The sequence below is a fragment of the Hylobates moloch genome, unplaced genomic scaffold (genome assembly GCF_009828535.3).
Source record: "Hylobates moloch isolate HMO894 unplaced genomic scaffold, HMol_V3 SCAFFOLD_15, whole genome shotgun sequence".
Lineage (NCBI taxonomy): Eukaryota > Metazoa > Chordata > Mammalia > Primates > Hylobatidae > Hylobates > Hylobates moloch.
In genome coordinates, this window is record NW_026652290.1 from 9,124,324 (window position 1) to 9,141,594 (window position 17,271).

At 50.2% G+C, this 17,271-nt stretch overlaps 2 protein-coding genes across 2 annotated transcripts; both read right to left on the reverse strand.

Annotated features, from left to right (window-relative positions):
• Window positions 1-5,910: 5,910 nt before the first annotated feature.
• On the reverse strand, window positions 5,911-6,838 carry MRPL53 (mitochondrial ribosomal protein L53). Its single transcript, XM_032178347.2, has 3 exons — window positions 6,610-6,838; window positions 6,399-6,511; window positions 5,911-6,291 (listed from the first exon to the last, which is right to left on the reverse strand). Exons 1-3 carry the CDS (start codon window positions 6,699-6,701, stop codon window positions 6,158-6,160), a joined length of 339 nt encoding a protein of 112 aa, XP_032034238.1. The 5' UTR covers window positions 6,702-6,838; the 3' UTR covers window positions 5,911-6,157.
• Window positions 6,839-7,569: 731 nt separating this feature from the next.
• CCDC142 (coiled-coil domain containing 142) lies at window positions 7,570-17,185 on the reverse strand. Its single transcript, XM_058428597.1, has 9 exons — window positions 16,165-17,185; window positions 15,803-15,889; window positions 15,574-15,723; window positions 15,307-15,437; window positions 15,120-15,233; window positions 9,910-10,066; window positions 9,578-9,755; window positions 9,267-9,466; window positions 7,570-9,153 (listed from the first exon to the last, which is right to left on the reverse strand). Exons 1-9 carry the CDS (start codon window positions 17,024-17,026, stop codon window positions 8,897-8,899), a joined length of 2,136 nt encoding a protein of 711 aa, XP_058284580.1. The 5' UTR covers window positions 17,027-17,185; the 3' UTR covers window positions 7,570-8,896.
• Window positions 17,186-17,271: the final 86 nt, after the last annotated feature.

A 17,271-nucleotide genomic window follows, 5' to 3' on the forward strand; every position in this document is an offset into this window, starting at 1 on the left:
ACTTATGGCCCCACTCCCCACTGGTGGTAGACTTTTTGCTTATTAAATCATCTGACCAAACCCAATGGTCAGTCCTGTTTTTGTCTTTCTTGCTACCATTGCATTTGTCGACATCCTGATTGTAGCACTTATTACATACCTGTTTCATTATTCATCTTTGTATCACAGTACTAATCAATTATAGGCATAAGGCAGATGCTAAATATTTATAAATTCAACAAATGTTTATTGTACACCCTATATCGCATTATGCAAGGTGCTGGGGACTCAGAGAAAATGGCCCCAACCTCAAGTTCACAGTCTAGAAGCACAATGCCAGCACTCAATCCATGTTGAACCATCCCCATTTTTTTTTTTTTTTTTTTTTTGAGATGGAGTCTTGCTCTGTCACCAGGCTGGAGTGCAATGGCATGATCTCGGCTCACTGCAACCTCTGCCTCCAGGGTTCAAGTGATTCTCCTGCCTCAGCCTCACGAGTAGCTGGGATTACAGGTGCCCACCACCACGCCCAGCTAATTTTTGTATTTTTAGTAGAGATGGAGTTTCACCAGGTTTGCCAGGCTGGTCTCAAACTCCACTCAGGTGATCCACCCACCTTGGCCTCCCAAAGTGCTGGGATTACAGGCGTGAGCCACCGCGCCTGGCCAGACCACCCCCATTTTTACAGATGAGGAGAGTTAGTTAAGACTGACCCAAAATAACAGCCAGTTAATTATGGAGCTGGGGAACTCAAATCCAGGTTGTTCTTTTGACTTTAGAATAAGGCCTCTTAGGGCTGGTGCAGTGGCTCAAGCCTGTAGTCCCAGCACTTTGGGAGGCAAAGGCGGACGGATCACCTGAGGTCGGGAGTTCGAGACCAGCCTGACCAACATGGAGAAACCCTCTCTCTACTAAAAAATACAAAATTATCTGGGCGTGGTGGTGCATGCCTGTAATCCCAGCTACTCATGAGACTGAGGCAGGAGAATCACTTGAACCCGGGAGGCGGAGGTTGCAGTGAGCCGAGATTGTGCCATTGCACTCTGGGCTGGGCAACAAGAGCGAAACTCTTGTCTCAAAAAAATAAAATAAAATAAATAAGGCCTCTTAGGTAACAGCAGTTACTACACTCCCAGCAATGTTTTAGGCACTTTACAGATATTAATTCATTTAATCTCCTTAACAGTCCTATGAGGAAAGTACTATTATTTTCATTTTACAAATGAAATAAGCACTGATACATTAAATAATTTGTCTAAAGTCGTACAGCTACATTAGAACAAAGCTAGGATCTTAACCTCAAGCAGTCGGGCTTGTTACAACACTATACTGCCTCCTCCTAGCTTTCTTTTTTAAAGGGGGAGGGGAAAAACAGTCCTTTGAAGATAGCACCCTTTTAGACAGGGAAAAGGTATAGTAACGCTGCTGTAGGAGGGTCGTGGGAAATGTATCTGGCAAAGTACACAGCAGGCCACTGTCTACAGATCTTTTATTACCTAGCTGAGCATTGTGAAGGTGTCTAAAGCAGTGGCTTTCAACCATTTTCCTACAACCCACAATAAGAAATAATTCCATAGTGCAACCCAGTATGTGCAGATACACATACACACACAACTTACATACAGGATTCAGACTTAAAACAAGTTACCTAAAAGAATACTTTCAGCTGGGTGTGGTGGCTCACGTCTGTAATCACAGCACTTTAGGAGGCCAAGGCAGGAGAATCACTTGAGTTCAGGAGTTCTAGACCAGCCTGGACAAGATGAGGAGACCCCCCCAGCTACAAAAAATTTAAAAATTAGGGTTGGCCTGGTGTGGTGGCTCACGCCTGTAATCCCAGCACCTTGGAAGGCTGAGGCGGGTGAATCACCTGAGCTTAGGAGTTCAAGACCGGCCTGGCCAACGTGGTGAAACCCCGCCTCTACTAAAAACACAAAAATTAGCTGGGCATGGTGGCACGCGCCTTGCCTGTAATCCCAGCTACTTGGGAGGCTGAGGCAGGATAATCACTTGAACCTGGGAGGCAGAGTTGCAGTGAGCTGAGATGGCACCATCGCACTCCAGCCTGGGCGACAGAGCAAGACTCCATCTCAAAAAAAAAAAAAAAAAAAAATTAGAGCTGGGCACGGTGGCTCACTCTTGTAATCCTAGCACTTTGGGAGGCCAAGACGGGTGGATTACTTGAGGTCAGGAGTTCCTGACCAGCCTGGCCAACATGGTGAAACTCTGTCTCTACTGAAAATACAAAAATTAGCTGGAAATCGCTTGAACCCAGGAGACAGAGGTTGCAGTGAGCTAAGATGGTGCTCCACTGCACTGCAGCCTGGGCAACAGAGCAAGACTCCATCTCAAAAAAAAAAAAAAAATTAGGCCAGGCATGGTGGCTCATGCCTGTAATTCCAGCTGCTTGGGAGGCTGAGGCGGGAGGACTGCTTGAGCCCAGGAGATGGAGGGTGCAGTGAGCTACAATTGTGCCATCGCACTCCAGCCTGGGTGACAAAGCACGACTTAATCTCTTTAAACTTCCTATTCTAAGTGCCATGCAGTCTGATTTTTTTTTTTTTTTTTTTTTTGAGATAGAGCCTTGCTCTTGTCAACCAGGCTAGAGTGCAATGGTGCCATCGGCTCACTGCAACCTCCACCTCCTGGGTTCAAGCAATTCTCCTGCCTCAGCCTCCCAAGTGGCTGGGATTACAGGTGCCTGCCACCACGCCCGGCTAATTTTTTGTATTTTTAGTAGAGATGGTGTTTCACCATGTTGGTCAGGCTGGTCTCGAACTCCTGACCTTAGGTGATTCCACCCACGTCGGCCTCTCAAAGTGATGGGATTACAGGCATGAGCCACTGAACTCAGCCTCAGTCTGATAATTTTTATTCTATTCTATTTTTTTTTTTTTTTTTTTGAGACAGAGTCTTACTCCATTAACCGAGCTGGAGTGCAGTGGCATGATCTCCGCTCACTGCAGCCTCCACCTCCTGGGTTCAAGTGATTCTTCCGTCTCAGCCTTCTGAGTAGCTGGGATTACAGGTGCCTGCCACCACACCCAGCTATTTTTTTTTGTATTTTTAGTAGAGACAGGGTTTCATCATATTGGCCAGGCTGGTCTCTAACGCCCGACCTCCAGTGATCTGCCCACCAAAGCCTCCCAAAGTGCTGGGATTATAGGCATGAGCCACTCCACCCGGCCTACTTTTTATTATTATTATTTTAAGAATGGTTTAGGCTGGGTGCAGTGGCTTATGCCTGTAATACCAGCACTTTGGGAGGCCGAGGTGGGCAGATCACCTGAGGCCAGGAGTTCGAGACCAGCCTGACCAACATGGAGAAACCCCCTCTACTAAAAATACAAAATTAGGCATGGTGGTGCATGCCTGTTATCCCAGCTACTTGTGAGGTTGAGGCAAGAGAATTGCTTGAACCCGGGATGCAGAGGTTGCAGTGAGCCGAGATTGTGCCATTGCACTCCAGCCTGGGCAACAAGAGCGAAACCCTAACTAAAAAAGAAAAGAAAAAAAAAGAATGGTTTAACTCTCTAAATTGATTGCATGGTCCACACTAATGAGTGTTGAGGAAGTATGAAAAACAGTTTAGGCACTGTTTTTTCTTTTTTTTTTTTTTGAGACAGAGTCTTGCTCTGTCGCCCAGGCTGGAGTGCAGTGGTGCAATATCGGCTCACTGTGACCTCCACCTCTTGGGTTCACGCCATTCTCCTGCCTCAGCCTCCTGAGTAGCTGGGACTACAGGCACCCGCCACCACGCCCAGCTAATTTTTTGTGTTTTTAGTAGAGACGGGGTTTCACCGTGGTCTCGATCTCCTGACCTCGTGATCCGCCCGCCTTGGCCTCCCAAAGTGCTGGTATTACAAGCGTGAGCCACCGCACCCGGCCTAATTTTTGTATTTTTAATAGAGACGAGGTTTCACCACGTTGGTTGGGCTGGTCTCAAACTCCTGACCTCATGATCCACCCACCTCGGCCTCCCAAAGTGCTGGGATTACAGGCCTGAGGCACCGTGCCCGGCCGGCACTGTTTTCTTAAACAGGGAGTAGTGAGAGATAAAACCCATCGAATGTTTTGGAAGGATAAAATCAAGTGGCAGCAAAAATATTTAGGAAATAGACTGGGTAGCAGAATGCAATAATGATGAATAGAGTGAATGGGAATAGAGAGATCACTTCAGAAGTTTCTTTTGTTTTGTTTTGGAGACAGTGTCTTGCTCTGTCACCAGGCTAGAGTGCAGTGGTGCAACCACAGCTCACTGTAGCCTTGAACTCTTGGGCTCAAAGGATCCTCCTGTCTCAGCCTTCTGAGTAGGTGGGACTACAAGTATGAGCCACCTTGCCCAACTTTCAGGCACTTTTTAAAAAGACAGAATATTCTGAACTGACTGACCAGATATTCAGAGAATGGAAAGGAGCAGAACTAGAGAACACTGTGGTTTCCAGCCCAGGCCGCTGAGTAGATGAAGTGCCTGCTTTTAAAAAGGAATGGGTAAGTCAGGGAAGAGAGGCAAGTATATGTGTAAGATTATCAATTCTATTTTAGACAAAGAGAGTTGGTGGGATTTGGAGGAAATTGGTAGCAGGTAACCTGACTATAGCATAGAAGTTGGGATTAGAACCAAACAGAAATAGTTTAACCCCAGAAGGTGTAATTCAAGTTGTGAAAGAGGATGAGATGCCCCAGAAAAAAAGAGAAGAATGAAGGTAGAACACCTGTGTGGTTCAAAAGAAAAAGGACCCAAGAGGGAGAGAAGTTCCACAAATGGGTGAATTAAGAGTTGCAGGCTGGGCAGTGGCTCATACCTGTAATCCCAGCACTTTGGGAAGCCGAGGGGCGGATCAGGAGTTTGAGGCCAGCCTGGCTGACATGGCAAAGCCCCATCTCTACTGAAAATACAAAAATCAGCCAGGCGTGGTGGCACATGCCTGTAATCCCAGCCACCCAGGAGGCTGAAGCAGGAGAATCACTGGAACCCGGGAGGCGGAGGCTGCAGTGAGCCAAGGTCACGCCACTGCACTCCAGTCTGGGTGACAGAGTGAGACTCTGTCTCAAAAACAAACAAGAGTTGCAGATGTGGCCAGGCAATGGTGGCTCACCCCTGTGAACCCAGCACTTTGGGAGGCTGAGGCAGGAGGATCACTTGTGTCCAAGAGTTAGAGACCAGCCCATGCAACAGGACAAAACCCCACCTCTATTGAAAAAAAAAAAAAAAAAAGTGACAGATGGAACTGGGATAGAACGAAGAGAGCTGAAAAAAAAGCACTCTGTTAGTGGTTTTTTTTTTTTTTTTTTTTTTTTGAGACAGAGTCTCACTCTGTTGCCCAGGCTGGAGTGCAGTGGTGTGACCTCGGCCCACTTCAACCTCCACCTCCTGGATTCGAGTGATTCTCTTGCCTTACTCGGCCTCCCGAGTAGCTGGGATTACATGCTTCTGCCACCACACCCAGCTAATTTTTTTGTATTTTCTAGTAGAGGCGGGGTTTCTGCAAGCAGGTGATCTGCCCTCCTTGGCCTCCTAAAGTGCTGCGATTACAGATGTGAGCCACCGCGCTCAGCCTATCAGTGTTCTTTCACAGAAGATTTGGTAAAAGTAAGAGGGCTGGGCACAGTAGCCTACGCCCAACACTTTGGGAGGCCAAAGTGGGAGGATCACTTGAGCCCAGAACTTCAAGACCAGCGTGGGAAACATAGTGAAAACCCTTCTCTACAAAAAAATTAAAAATTAACTAAAAGTGGTGGCGCGTGGCGCGTGGCGCGTGCCTGTAGTCCCAACTTCCCTGCTACTTGGGAGGATCGGCTAAGCCCAGGTTATAGTGAGCTAGGATCATGCCACTGCACTCCAGCCTGAGCGACAAACAGATCAGTCTCAAAAAAAAAAAAAAAAAAAAAAAAAAAAAAAAAGAGGTACCTTGAGTGAGTGAGTGGTAGGAGAAGCCAGAAGCCAAATTAAAAAGGGTTAAGCAGTGAATGATAGTAAGAAAGTGAAATAAATTCAGGTCATCCAGACACCTCTCTGATCTAGTCTTGTTCCAGAAACACTGTGGTAGTAGGGTTTTAAACTTTATTTTGCGCTCCCTGGCCCTCCAGATGGTGAGTTGAATGATTAAGTGAAACTCTTCTTAGGTTAAGTGTCCTAGTCCACGCTAAAATCGTCTTGTTGGTCTCTTTGGCGCTGTCAGCGACCAGTATCAGCGCCCGGCTTGTCCCCGCTGCCCGCCGCGTCCCTGGCTCGGATGTGGGAGGCGAAGGCGGTGAGCATTTCCAGAGCGGTGAGATGAGCGCCGCGCATAATCAGGCGATGCCCGTCTCCTGGGGAAGAAACAAACGAGTGAGACAGGGAGGGACGGCAGTGCTGGGGCTTAGGGGTGCGCGGGCTGCTTGCTGTCCCCTCCTGCCCGTCTCTCCACCAAGCCCACCGAACAGCACGTCCACGCAGGGCTCGGAACCGTCATGCCTCACGTCCGCAATCACTGAGCAGTTGAGATTAGTGGAGCGGACCTTCTCACTGCTCACCGCCTGGAGGAAGGTCCTACGGTGGAAAAACAGAGGAGCGCCAGGCTGAGGGCTTAAAGCCCCGTTTGAAGGAAGGCGCACCACTTCCCGCTTCTACCCACTTCCCCTTCGTACCTCGTCGGTTCCACGTTTTTCTCGAAGGGACAGAATTGAACCCGAACCTCTTTGACAGGCCGCAGACCAAGCCGAGCCAACGAAGCTGCCATGCTGACCTCCACCCCGGAAGAACTCGTGCAGGCGGAAGTGTCGTATTGCGCCAAGCCGTGAACGGCTGCGCTTCTGCGTAATAGAGACTTACGGCCGCAGGCTCCCTAGCAGGCCTGTGAACCGCAGCTCCTGGCTCCCCAGCCCAGGCGGAGGAAGGCAGGAAGGAAAGAGGTGGTTTCGGCACAACGCATGGGGGAACCCAAAGTAGGCGGTCAGCAAATACAACCTATCATTAATAGTCCTCTCATATGACGGTGAAAACCATAAGTAAATGGCGCAAAAACCTCTTTGTACGAAAATACGCCTGTTTTCTGCAGCCTTTCCCCTTCTGTACCCTGCTGGGCCACATCTAGGCTAACTTGATCTTAACTCCCGGCTTCTTCCAAAGAAAGAGAGCTAACACAAGCCGGGATGATCCACACCAGAAGGTAAACACCATTCAGGTAACTGAAGATTAAACACGGTGAGCTCTGAATAGCCAAAACTTAAACGTGAAAGTACTACAGTCCAATATTCGTAAATGACTGAAAATAGTAATAGGAAGGGGCAGTACAGGGTAATACTGTCCTTGGGGCTGATCCAGGTGTAGAAATGCCTATTAAACCTCTGTGGTCCCCATGAATTAGCGTAGCTCCCAGGACTTAAGTTGAAGTGCATTCTAGCCTCTGTTTTTTCTTTCTTTTTTCTTTTTCATTTTTTTGAGACGAAGTTTCGCTCTTGTTGCCCAGGCTGGAGTGCAGTGGCGCGATCTCGGCTCACTGCAGTCTCTACCTCCCGGGTTCAAGCGATTCTCCTGCCTCAGCCTCCTGAGTAGCTGGGACTACAGGCGCATGCCACCACGCCCGGCTAATTTTTTGTATTTTTAGTAGAGGCGGGGTTTCACCGCGTTAGCCAGGATGGTCTTGATCGGACCTCGTGATCCGCCCTTCTCGGCCTCCCAAAGTGCTGGGATTACAGGCGTGAGCCCCCTCGCCTGGCCGAGCACTCAACTTTTTATCCCTGAGATGTCTTCAGTGATGGAGAACTAGGCCTGAACCTCCCAAGGGTGCTGACCTTCAGGTTCCAAGCTATGGTCTTGCTCTTTACTCTGGATTCCAGGTGCTGGAGTGATCTTGGATTTTTTTTTTTTTTTTTTTTTGAGACGAAGTTTCACCCTTGTTGCCCAGGCTGGAGTGCAATGGCACAATCTCGGCTCTCCGCAACCTCCGCCTCCTAGGTTCAAGCGATTCTCCTGCCTCAGCCTCCCAAGTAGCTGGGATTACAGGCATGCGCCACCACGCCTGGCTAATTTTGTATTTTTAGTAGAGACGGGGTTTCTCCATGTTCGTCAGGCTGGTCTGGAAGTCCCGACCTCAGGTGATCCGCCTGCCTCAGCCTCCCAAAGTGCTGCGATTATAGGTGTGAGCCACCATGCCCTGCCTAATCTTGGATGATTCCTTTTTTTTTTTTTTTTGAGACAGAGTCTTGCTCTGTCACCCAGGCTGGACTGCAGTGGCTGGATGTCGGCTCACTGCAAGTTCCGCCTCCCAGGTTCACGCCATTCTCCTGCCTCAGTCTCCTGAGTAGCTGGGACTACAGGCGCCCGCCACCATGCCCGGCTAATTTTTTGTATTTTTAGTGGAAACAGGGTTTCACCGTGTTAGCCAGGATGGTCTTGATCTCCTGACCTCGTGATCCGCCTGCCTCGGCCTCCCAAAGTGCTGGGATTACAGGCGTGAGCCACTGCGCCCAGCCCCTAATCTTGGATTCTTTTTTTTTTTGAGACGGAGTCTCGCTCTGTCGCCTAGGCTGGAGTGCAGTGGCGCAATCTGGGCTCACTGCAAGCTCCGCCTCCCAGGTTCATGCCATTCTCCTGCCTCAGCCTCTCGGAGTAGCTGGGACTACAGGCGCCCGCCACCACGCCCGGCTAATTTTTTTTGTATTTTTAGTAGAGACGGGGTTTCACCGTGGTCTCAATCTCCCGACCTCGTGATCCGCCCGCCTTGGCCTCCCAAAGTGCTGGGATTACAAGCGTGAGCCACCGCGCCCGGCTTAATCTTGGATTCTTAAGCCCAGGCTCTTTGTAGCTTATTCTCCAGTATGCTTTCCTCCAAGCTTCCGGTTCTGGGCTTCCTTAATATGCAATTCCAAATGTCTGGATTTTCCAGCTAGAGATGGGGAGCTCTTAACTTTCTGGCTCCTGGTCCCAGGCTCCTTAGGATTCAGGACTGGTTCCCAGGCAGGAAAAAAATGGCAGATGCCAACGGGGTCGCTGGTGTTGCCTGAGGGCAAGCCAGGCCTGCTGATTTCCCACCAGGTCGCCCTCTGGGCTGGGTCCCCCTCCTCCTAGTGTGCTTTGCAGCTGAGCTGTCTGGGCTGGAGATGTTCTAGGCTGGAGATGGGGCTCCAAGCTCTCCAGGCTATTGAGGCAGCTGCTGGGCAATTCTGTGGTCTGGACCTCCTGACAAGCACCTGGTAAGGCAGGAGTGGAAGGTAGGTGGCTGCTGGGGATACACTGAAGCCAGATTAATGGTGAGAATGGGGTTTGGGACACACAAAGCAGTGAGCGAAGGGGAGTGACTCACAGCAACAGGAAGGCCTCCTGTGGACTTGAGACTTGGGCAGGGGCTGCTGCAACAGACACAGCAGGGCCCCATCCAGCTGCCGGAAGATGCTGAGCATGAGCAGGGTCTGGCGGAGATCAGGGGACAGGCTCCACTGCTCCTCTTCCAGCAACTCCCTGACCACTCCAAAGTCTTGTCTGAGCTGCAGCGCTCCCTGCAGGCTGAAGGCAGAGGTACAGTATGGCCACTTGACCCTCCTGCCTCTCCCACTTATTAACCCTTCCTTTTCCCAGTTCCATTCACCCCCTGCCACTTCCGCCTTTACTCCTGACCTGAACCGAATCCCATGGGTAAGAATGTGGTCGAGCCAGGCACCCACAATGGCTGTCAGTGCTTGACCAAGGGCAGGGGCCTGGGCTTGGGGTGGCAACCCTTGCAATCCTTGCAACACAGGCTCCAGTACAGTGCGGACCACTAAACCAGCATACTCACTAGGAGCACTGGGAAGTTCTGGAATAGAGAAGACAGAATATAAGGCTGTGGAGATCCATTGAACCCCTAAGTGGAGTGTTTGGGAGAAGAGGGTAGGATTTCAGGAGGGAAGGGCACAGAAGCTGAGGACAAGGATGGAGACAGTGGAGGGGAAGGGCTGAGACACTATTACCCCCTTGGAACTCTGGAAGGAGGAGCTGGGATGAGGAGTTACCAGGACAGAGACGAAGCCGCCAGTACCGACCCCGTGGCATGTAGAGCTTGAAACCTTGCATGGCTTGTTTATGACATTGTTGAGAAAAGACACTTAGTGACTCTTCAGGCAGTAGCTGTAGGGATAGGGAGAAAGTAAAAGGAGCTTGTCAAATTATGATGATCCTCTATATCTAAGGAGCTCTATGTCCAACTTGACATCCATAAAACCCCAGAATTGTTGCAGTTGTGTATGCCTGGCCATTTTTTGAGGAGCAATGCCATAGTTGTCACTGGATTTTCCAAGAGGTCTGGACCCAAATTATGAACAATTGCCCTAGGATTACCTTGCTCTCCCCAGCTTGGTTCAAAAGATGGAAAATCCTTGAAGTTAATTTTATTATACAAGAGCTTTAAGGAAAAAGAAAGACATACCCTGTCCCCATCCCCGCAACACACACACACACACACACACACACACACACACACACACACACACAACACACACACACACACACACACACACACACACACACACACACACACACAGAGCATATGCCAGAGAGAGGGACTGTATGATCTGCGATGGGCAGAGATTGAGGGAAGAAAGGGGAATTACAATGACCTTTTATTTTTGAGACAGAGTCTTGCTCTGTCGCCCAGACTGGAGTGCAGTGGCGTGATCATTGCAACCTCTGCCTCCCGGGTTCAAGTGATTCTCCTGCCTCAGGCTCCCAAGTAGGTGGGACTACAGGAGTGCACCACCACACCCAGCTAATTTTTTGTATTTTTAGTAAAGACAAGGTTTTGCCATGTTGGTCAGGCCGGTCTCAAACTCCTGATCTCAGGTGATCTGCCTGCCTCTGCCTGTCAAAGTGCTGGGATTACAGATGTGAGCCACTACACCCAGCCTACAATGATCTTTTGGTTATCACCTACAAAAGGAAGACAAGAACTGTATGTAGACCAGAAGCAATGACTATTTGAACGTTCTAAGACTCAGAAAGTTTTGGAATGTCCTTACATTGAAAGGCATTATTATTATATATTATTATTCTTGACAGCCCACTCCAGAGCAATATAACCCATAAAGCAAGAAAAGGCCTATATGCTGGTTTTGTTTCTTTGGTTTGATAGGTTGTTTTTGGAGGGAGAGAACACAGCAATAAAGCTGGTTTCTGCTCTACAGCCCATCTTGAAGGAGAGGAACCCCAGTAAATGTGGTTAATGGCAGCTGCTCTGTAAAGAAATGGTAGATGCCAGGGAGCCTGAAGACAGGATAGACCTGGGGGCGGCCAGACATGGAGTGGAGCCCATATGGCTCCTGGCACATCTGACAACCTGTCTAAATCCAAAATCTTCCTCTCTTCTCCAGTAAATGCAAGCCCCTTTCTCCTCCCTTATTTATGTCAAGGAAATTGCCCTTTTGTCAATGGACTTTTGTTAGGAGCCTCTGTACTCAACACTGAGGGAATGCAAGGTGCAGAGTGTGACAGTCTCTCCCCCACCCACTGGGATCTTACAGTCCAAACAGGGAGAAAACTCACAATGCCTCTTTTTTTTTTTTTTGAGACCAAGTTTAGCTCTTATTGCCCAGGCTGGAGTGCAGTTGCGCAATCTCAGCTCACTGCAACCTCTGCCTCCCGAGTTCAACCGATTCTCGTGCCTCAGCCTCTGAGGAGCTGGGATTACAGGCACCCGTCACCATGCCTGGCTAATTTTTGTATTTTAAGTAGAGATGGGGTTTCACCATGTTGGCCAGGCTGGTCACAAACTCCTGACCTCAAGTGATCCGCCAGTCTCGGCCTCCCAAAATGCCGGGATTATGCCCTTCTGTTCTTACAATGTCACCCTATCACTCATGAGGTAAAGCCCAAATTCTTGGGGCTGGTGTTCATGCCCTCCACAATTTGATGCCACATTGCTTACTACTGTACCCCCACACCCAACCCCAGTGAACATACCCACAAAAGGAACCTCTGCTCTGGTAAGGCCACCTCTCTGCTACCCCCACAAGGATCTACAAACTGCCCACTTCCGGTAACCCCAGCCACTCCTCTGAGGCTTCCCAGCCACCATCTCCAGCCGTAGGCCATGTATGGAGGCTTCTGTAAACCACATGCCCACTATAGCCTTCCTTCTTCAGGGCTCTGTGACCGTCACTGTGTGCAGTACTCATGATGAGCCTGCTCTGGGGCATGTTGAGTTTGAGTAGACAGCAGTAAACTGAGGTAGAAATGCCCAACAGGCAAATGCAGATGTTTAACTAGAACTCTGGCAGCCAGGCTGGGCGTGGTGGCTCATGCCTGTAATCCCAGCACTTTGGGAGGCCAAGGTGGTGGATTGCTTGAGCTCAAGAGTTCAAGAACAGGGCACATGTTCTCAGGATCTCCTGAGGGCTGTGTCACGAGCCAAACTTTTAATTAAAAAAAAATATATATATATATAAATAGATATAATATAAATAAAAAATATACATAAATATATATAATATAAATAAAAAATATATACATATATATATTTTTTGAGTCTCACTCTGTTGCCCAGGCTGGAGTGCAATGGCACGCTCTCGACTCACTGGAACCTCCGCCTCCCGGATTCAAGTGATTCTCCTGCCTCAGCCTCCCAAGTAGCTGGGATTACAGGCGTGCACCACAATGTCCAGCTAATTTTTGTATTTTTAGAAGAGATAGGGTTTCACCATGTTGGCCAGGCCGGTCTTGATCTCCTAACCTCAGATGATCCGCCTGCCTCGGTTTACCAAAGTGCTGGGATTACAGGCGTGAGCCACTGCACCTGGCCAAAAAATTTTTTTGTTTTTTGTTTTTTTTTGAGACAGTTTTTGTTCTTGTTGCCCAGGCTGGAGTGCAATGGCACTATCTTGGCTCACTGCAACCTCCGCCTCCTGGGTTCAAGCGATTCTCCTGCCTCAGCCTCCCAAGTAGCTAGGATTACAGGCACCTGCCACCATACTGGCTACTTTTTTGTATTTTTAGTAGAGACAGAGTTTCACCATGTTGGTCAGGCTGGTCTGAACTCCTGACCTCAGGCGATCCACCCACCTCGGCCTCCCAAAAGTTTTTTAAAAAGATTTTTAAAAAGAGTTCAAGACCAGCCTGGGCAACATGGCAAAACCTTGTCTCTACAAAAAAAAATTTTTTAAGTAGCTGGGCATTGGCCGGGTGTGGTGGCTCACACCTATAATCCCAGCACTTTGGGAGGCTGAGGTGGGTGGATCACCTGAGGTCAGGGGTTCCAGACCAGCCTGGCCAACATGGTGAAACCCATCTCTACTAAAAATACAAAAATTAGCTGGGCGTGGTGGCAGGCGCCTGTAATCCCAGCCACTCAGGAGGCTGAGGTAGGAGAATCACTTGAACCTGAGAGGTGGAGGTTGCAGTGAGTGGAGATCACGCCACTGCACTCCAGCCTGGGTGACAGAGTGAGACGCCCTCTCAAAAAAAAAAAAAAAAAAAAAAAGTAGCTGGGCATTGTAGTTTCCACCTGTGGTTCCAGCTACTCAGGAGGCTGAGGTGGGAGGATTGCTTGAGCCCAGGAGGTGGAGGTTGCAGTGAGCCAAGATCACATAACTGCACTCCAGCCTGGGTGACAGTGAGACCCTGTCTTAGATAAAAAAAGAACTCTGGGAGCCAGAAAGACTGAACCCGGGAGTTCACAGCACCAAGACACTGTGGGTAAGCAGGAATACTGAGAGAAAAGCAGGGAGTTAAGGACTGAACTCTATAGCCACGCCCCTATTCAGGGCAAAGAGGAGAAAACTGAGCAGGAAAACAAAAAAACAGACATCTTCCACATAGTAATAGATAAATGTGCAAAATGGGGAAGAAAAAGTATAATGGCTTTATTCGTAAATATATAAGAAAATGTTAGGAGAAACAGGCAAACATGGATGAAGGTTACTACTGTGAAATAGAAATCAGAGGTGAGTGACGGCAAAGTGCTATTTTTTCATTAGTTTTATAAAATAATATTCTATTTCACTTTTTAAACTACAGACATGCATTATTTTATTTTTTGAGACAGGGTCTCTCACTGTATTGCCTAGGCTGGCTGGAATGCAGTGGCTATCCACAGCTTACTGCAGCCTCGACCTCCTGGGCTCAAACGATCCTCTTGCCTCAGCCTCCCAAGTAGCTGGGACTGCAGGCGCATGCCACCATGCTCAGCTAAATTTTTTAATTTTTGGAGAGACAGGGGTCTGTGTTGCCTAGGGTGGTCTCGCTATGTTGCCCCTGGTGGTCTCGAACTCCTGGCCTCAATCAATCCTCTTGCCTTGGCCTCCCAAAGCATCAATAAAAATACAAATTAAACTTTTAAGAGAGGAGAAATGTGCCGATAACTGGTAAGTAAAGAGAAAGATGCAATCATTTATCCTGAATTTTCTCTCTAAAATATACCTAAGAGTAACCAAATCATTAATGAAAGCAAGTTTTTCTTCATAGGAGTAATCCAACTCATAAATGAAGTAGGAATGATGAGAATTGAAATGTTACCACTTTACAACCTCTAATGAAATAATGAATCGAGGCAATGATCCGCTGTTGCCATCACAAAACGAGAGTCTGGCATTACTGGGGAGAGGGTAGGGGATACGCAGATGAAATTGACCATGAGTTGACAATTGTTAAATGCTTGGTGATAGACATATGGGAGTTCATTATACACCTCTCTCTACATTTGTACATGTTTGAAATTTTCCATAGTAAAATGTTAAAGGGGCCAGGCATGGTGGTGCATGCCTGTAATCCCAGCACTTTGGGAGACCAAGGTAGATGGATCACTTGAGCTCAAGGGTCTGAGACCAGATTGGGCAGCATGGTGAAACCCTGCCTCTACTAAAAAAATACAAAAGTTAGCCAGGTGTGGTGGCAGGAGCCTGTAGTCTCAGCTACTAGGGAGGCTGAGGTGGGAGGACCGTTTGAGCCCAGAAGGTAGAGGCTGCAGTGAGCTGAGATTGTGCCACTGCACTCCAGCCTGGGTGACAAAGTGAGACCCTATATCAAAAAAAAAAAAAGTTAAAGAGAACAAAAAATGAACAGAGCAAAAAAAGATACATTTAGCAGAGACTCCAAGGAGATTCCAAGTTACTGAGATGTTCTCTTCCCACCCCCGATACTTGGCACAGAACATAGGGTCTTACACTGCCACTGTCGAGGCCCCTGTTCTCACCTGGATCTGTGCAGTCAGCTTCTGGATCTCCAGGCCCAGCTGCTGCTCCACTTCCAGAGCTAAGCTTTCCTCTGAGGCCAGGCTAGACAAAGCTTCTGCCTCATGCAACAGAGGCTTTGGGTGGAAACAGGGAGTGAGGGCTCAGCCTAGCTCAGGCTGCTCCCCTCCCTACTCCCTAGCCACTCACAGGTAAGTCCTTTTGGATCAGGAGCAGGAAGGAAGCTGGGTCCCATGCTGCCAAGTACTGCTGAGCTCTGCCCAGGAACCAGAGCAAGGTGGTCTGCAGGGTACAGAGACCTAGGGCGACAGGCGCAGGATCTGGGAATTTGAGCAGCAGAGTGAGTATCTTAGGGGTCATGGAGTACCTTTGGGAAGAAGCAGACTTCAGAACAGAGTGAAAGAAAAGAGATATCCTCAACTACTCTGTCTCCCCAGACCTAGCCCCTCGTCTCACCTGCAGGCTGGCAGAAAATCAGTCGTAACCTGGGCTCTCGAAGGGCATCCAAGAGAGGAGGAAAGAGCTGCTGCAAAAGTTCAGCAGTGCCAGAGGATGTGGGAAGGCTGCTCTGACCCCCAAGAGCTGATCCCAAGGCCTGGCAGAAACCTGAGGATGAGAGAGTATAGTGTGGTGGGGAAGCGGTAACCTGGGACTTATGTCACCCCCAGTGCCCCTTCCTTCTCACCTTGGTCCCAGCTCCAGATAAGCGACTGATGAAGTAGTCTGTGACACAAAGAAGCCAGCTCCTTCTCACACTCCTGAGGCAGGGATGCTAGTGGGAGAAATGACTCTGGGGCCTGAAAACAAGGTCTCACTTTCCACAACCCCTGCCCACTCGATGAGGCCAGAAGGCATGCTTCCTCCAAGACTCAGCACTGGGGTGGAAAGCAAGGCTTTGCCTTGAAAGCTCAGAAGCTATAGTCTGAACCCAGGGGTGTTCATTCTAAAGGGACTGCTTTTGCCTTCAGGATGGCAGGTGAGTGAGTTGGCCAGGGAGAAGGAAGAGACCCCAGCCTTCCTAAACGCCCACCCAAGCCCATCACTCACCCTGACCCAGTGCCTGACTCAGCTGTTGCGCTGTTGCCCTGGGGTCCCTCCAGGGTCCCAGATTTAGGTCCAGACTCTGAGCACAGGCTGCCCACAGCAGGGTCCAATATTGGCTCCACAAGGCTCCAGCCCCTCCAAGCCCTAGTCTACAGCTGGCTGAACCCGCCACGCCCCCCACCAGGCCCAGCAGCCCTGGTAGCAGATCCCGCTCCTCTTGGCACCGCCTGTGGAGCTGGTCCCTCAATGCCGATCCTTGGAACGCCTCGTCCAGCCGACTTGCCACCTGGCAACCCCGCTCCCCCGTCAAAAGGCGGAGCACACGGGACGTGGGGAAAGGACGTGCAGCCCCAGGGACGTGTCTCAAGGCTTTTCTCTGTAGCGTGTGGTAGGCGGGAAGTGCAAGGAGCAGCTCGGCTAGTTGGGACGACAGGCCCGGGCTGGCGGGCTCCCGGCCGAGAGCGCGAAGCTGCATCTCGATGACAGTCTCCAGGCACTGGGCAGCTAGTCCGATGGGGCGCGCTAGCAGCAGCGGCTCGAGGGTCTCCCCAAGGCCGATTCGCAGGACTGCCCCTTGGGAAGGGTGCAGCTGCAGGTCGCGGCACCACTGGGGCAAGGGGCTAGGGCCGCCGGATGGCGAGCCAGGACTCAGGGTCTTCATGAGGTGCACAGCCGCCTGTAGGTGGTAGGCGCAGTCTCGGGCCTGGAGGAGCCGCTCCCGCTCGCGATGCAGCCGCAGCAACACGGCCCGGAGACGCTGCAGCGCGGGAGGGATCGGGCCGCCACCTGCGGGCCCCCGCCTCCAGGCCGCAGCATCAGCCTCGTAGTCCTCGCTCACACCCGCCGGCATCGGCCACCACGGCATCCCTCCAGAAGTTCCGCTCGGCCAGCCGTGAACCTCCCAGCGAAGACCGCCCGTTCGCCTTCTCTCCCACTGCTCCTCCCCAGTGCCCCCAGGTTGCGCCCTCAGCGGGGGCACAGTAACGAGTGGAGGCAGGCTACCAGAGCGAGACTACTGGGCCATGGGGCGGCGGGTCCGGAACGAACCTAGCGATTCCCACTTCCCCTCACGGACCAACGCCCGCCGCAGCTCGGACTTCGCCCCATCGC

Coding starts and splice junctions, on each gene's coding strand:
- MRPL53 (XM_032178347.2), bottom strand. CDS start 6,701: ATGGCAGCTTCGTTGGCTCGGCTTGGTCTGCGGCCTGTCAAAGAGGTT. Junction 6,512..6,609: donor AAAAACGTGGAACCGACGAG/GTACGAAGGGGA, acceptor TTTCCACCGTAG/GACCTTCCTCCAGGCGGTGA. Junction 6,292..6,398: donor CTGCGTGGACGTGCTGTTCG/GTGGGCTTGGTG, acceptor TTTCTTCCCCAG/GAGACGGGCATCGCCTGATT.
- CCDC142 (XM_058428597.1), bottom strand. CDS start 17,026: ATGCCGTGGTGGCCGATGCCGGCGGGTGTGAGCGAGGACTACGAGGCT. Junction 15,890..16,164: donor GAGTCAGGCACTGGGTCAGG/GTGAGTGATGGG, acceptor TTCTCCCACTAG/CATCCCTGCCTCAGGAGTGT. Junction 15,724..15,802: donor TATCTGGAGCTGGGACCAAG/GTGAGAAGGAAG, acceptor TCTCATCCTCAG/GTTTCTGCCAGGCCTTGGGA.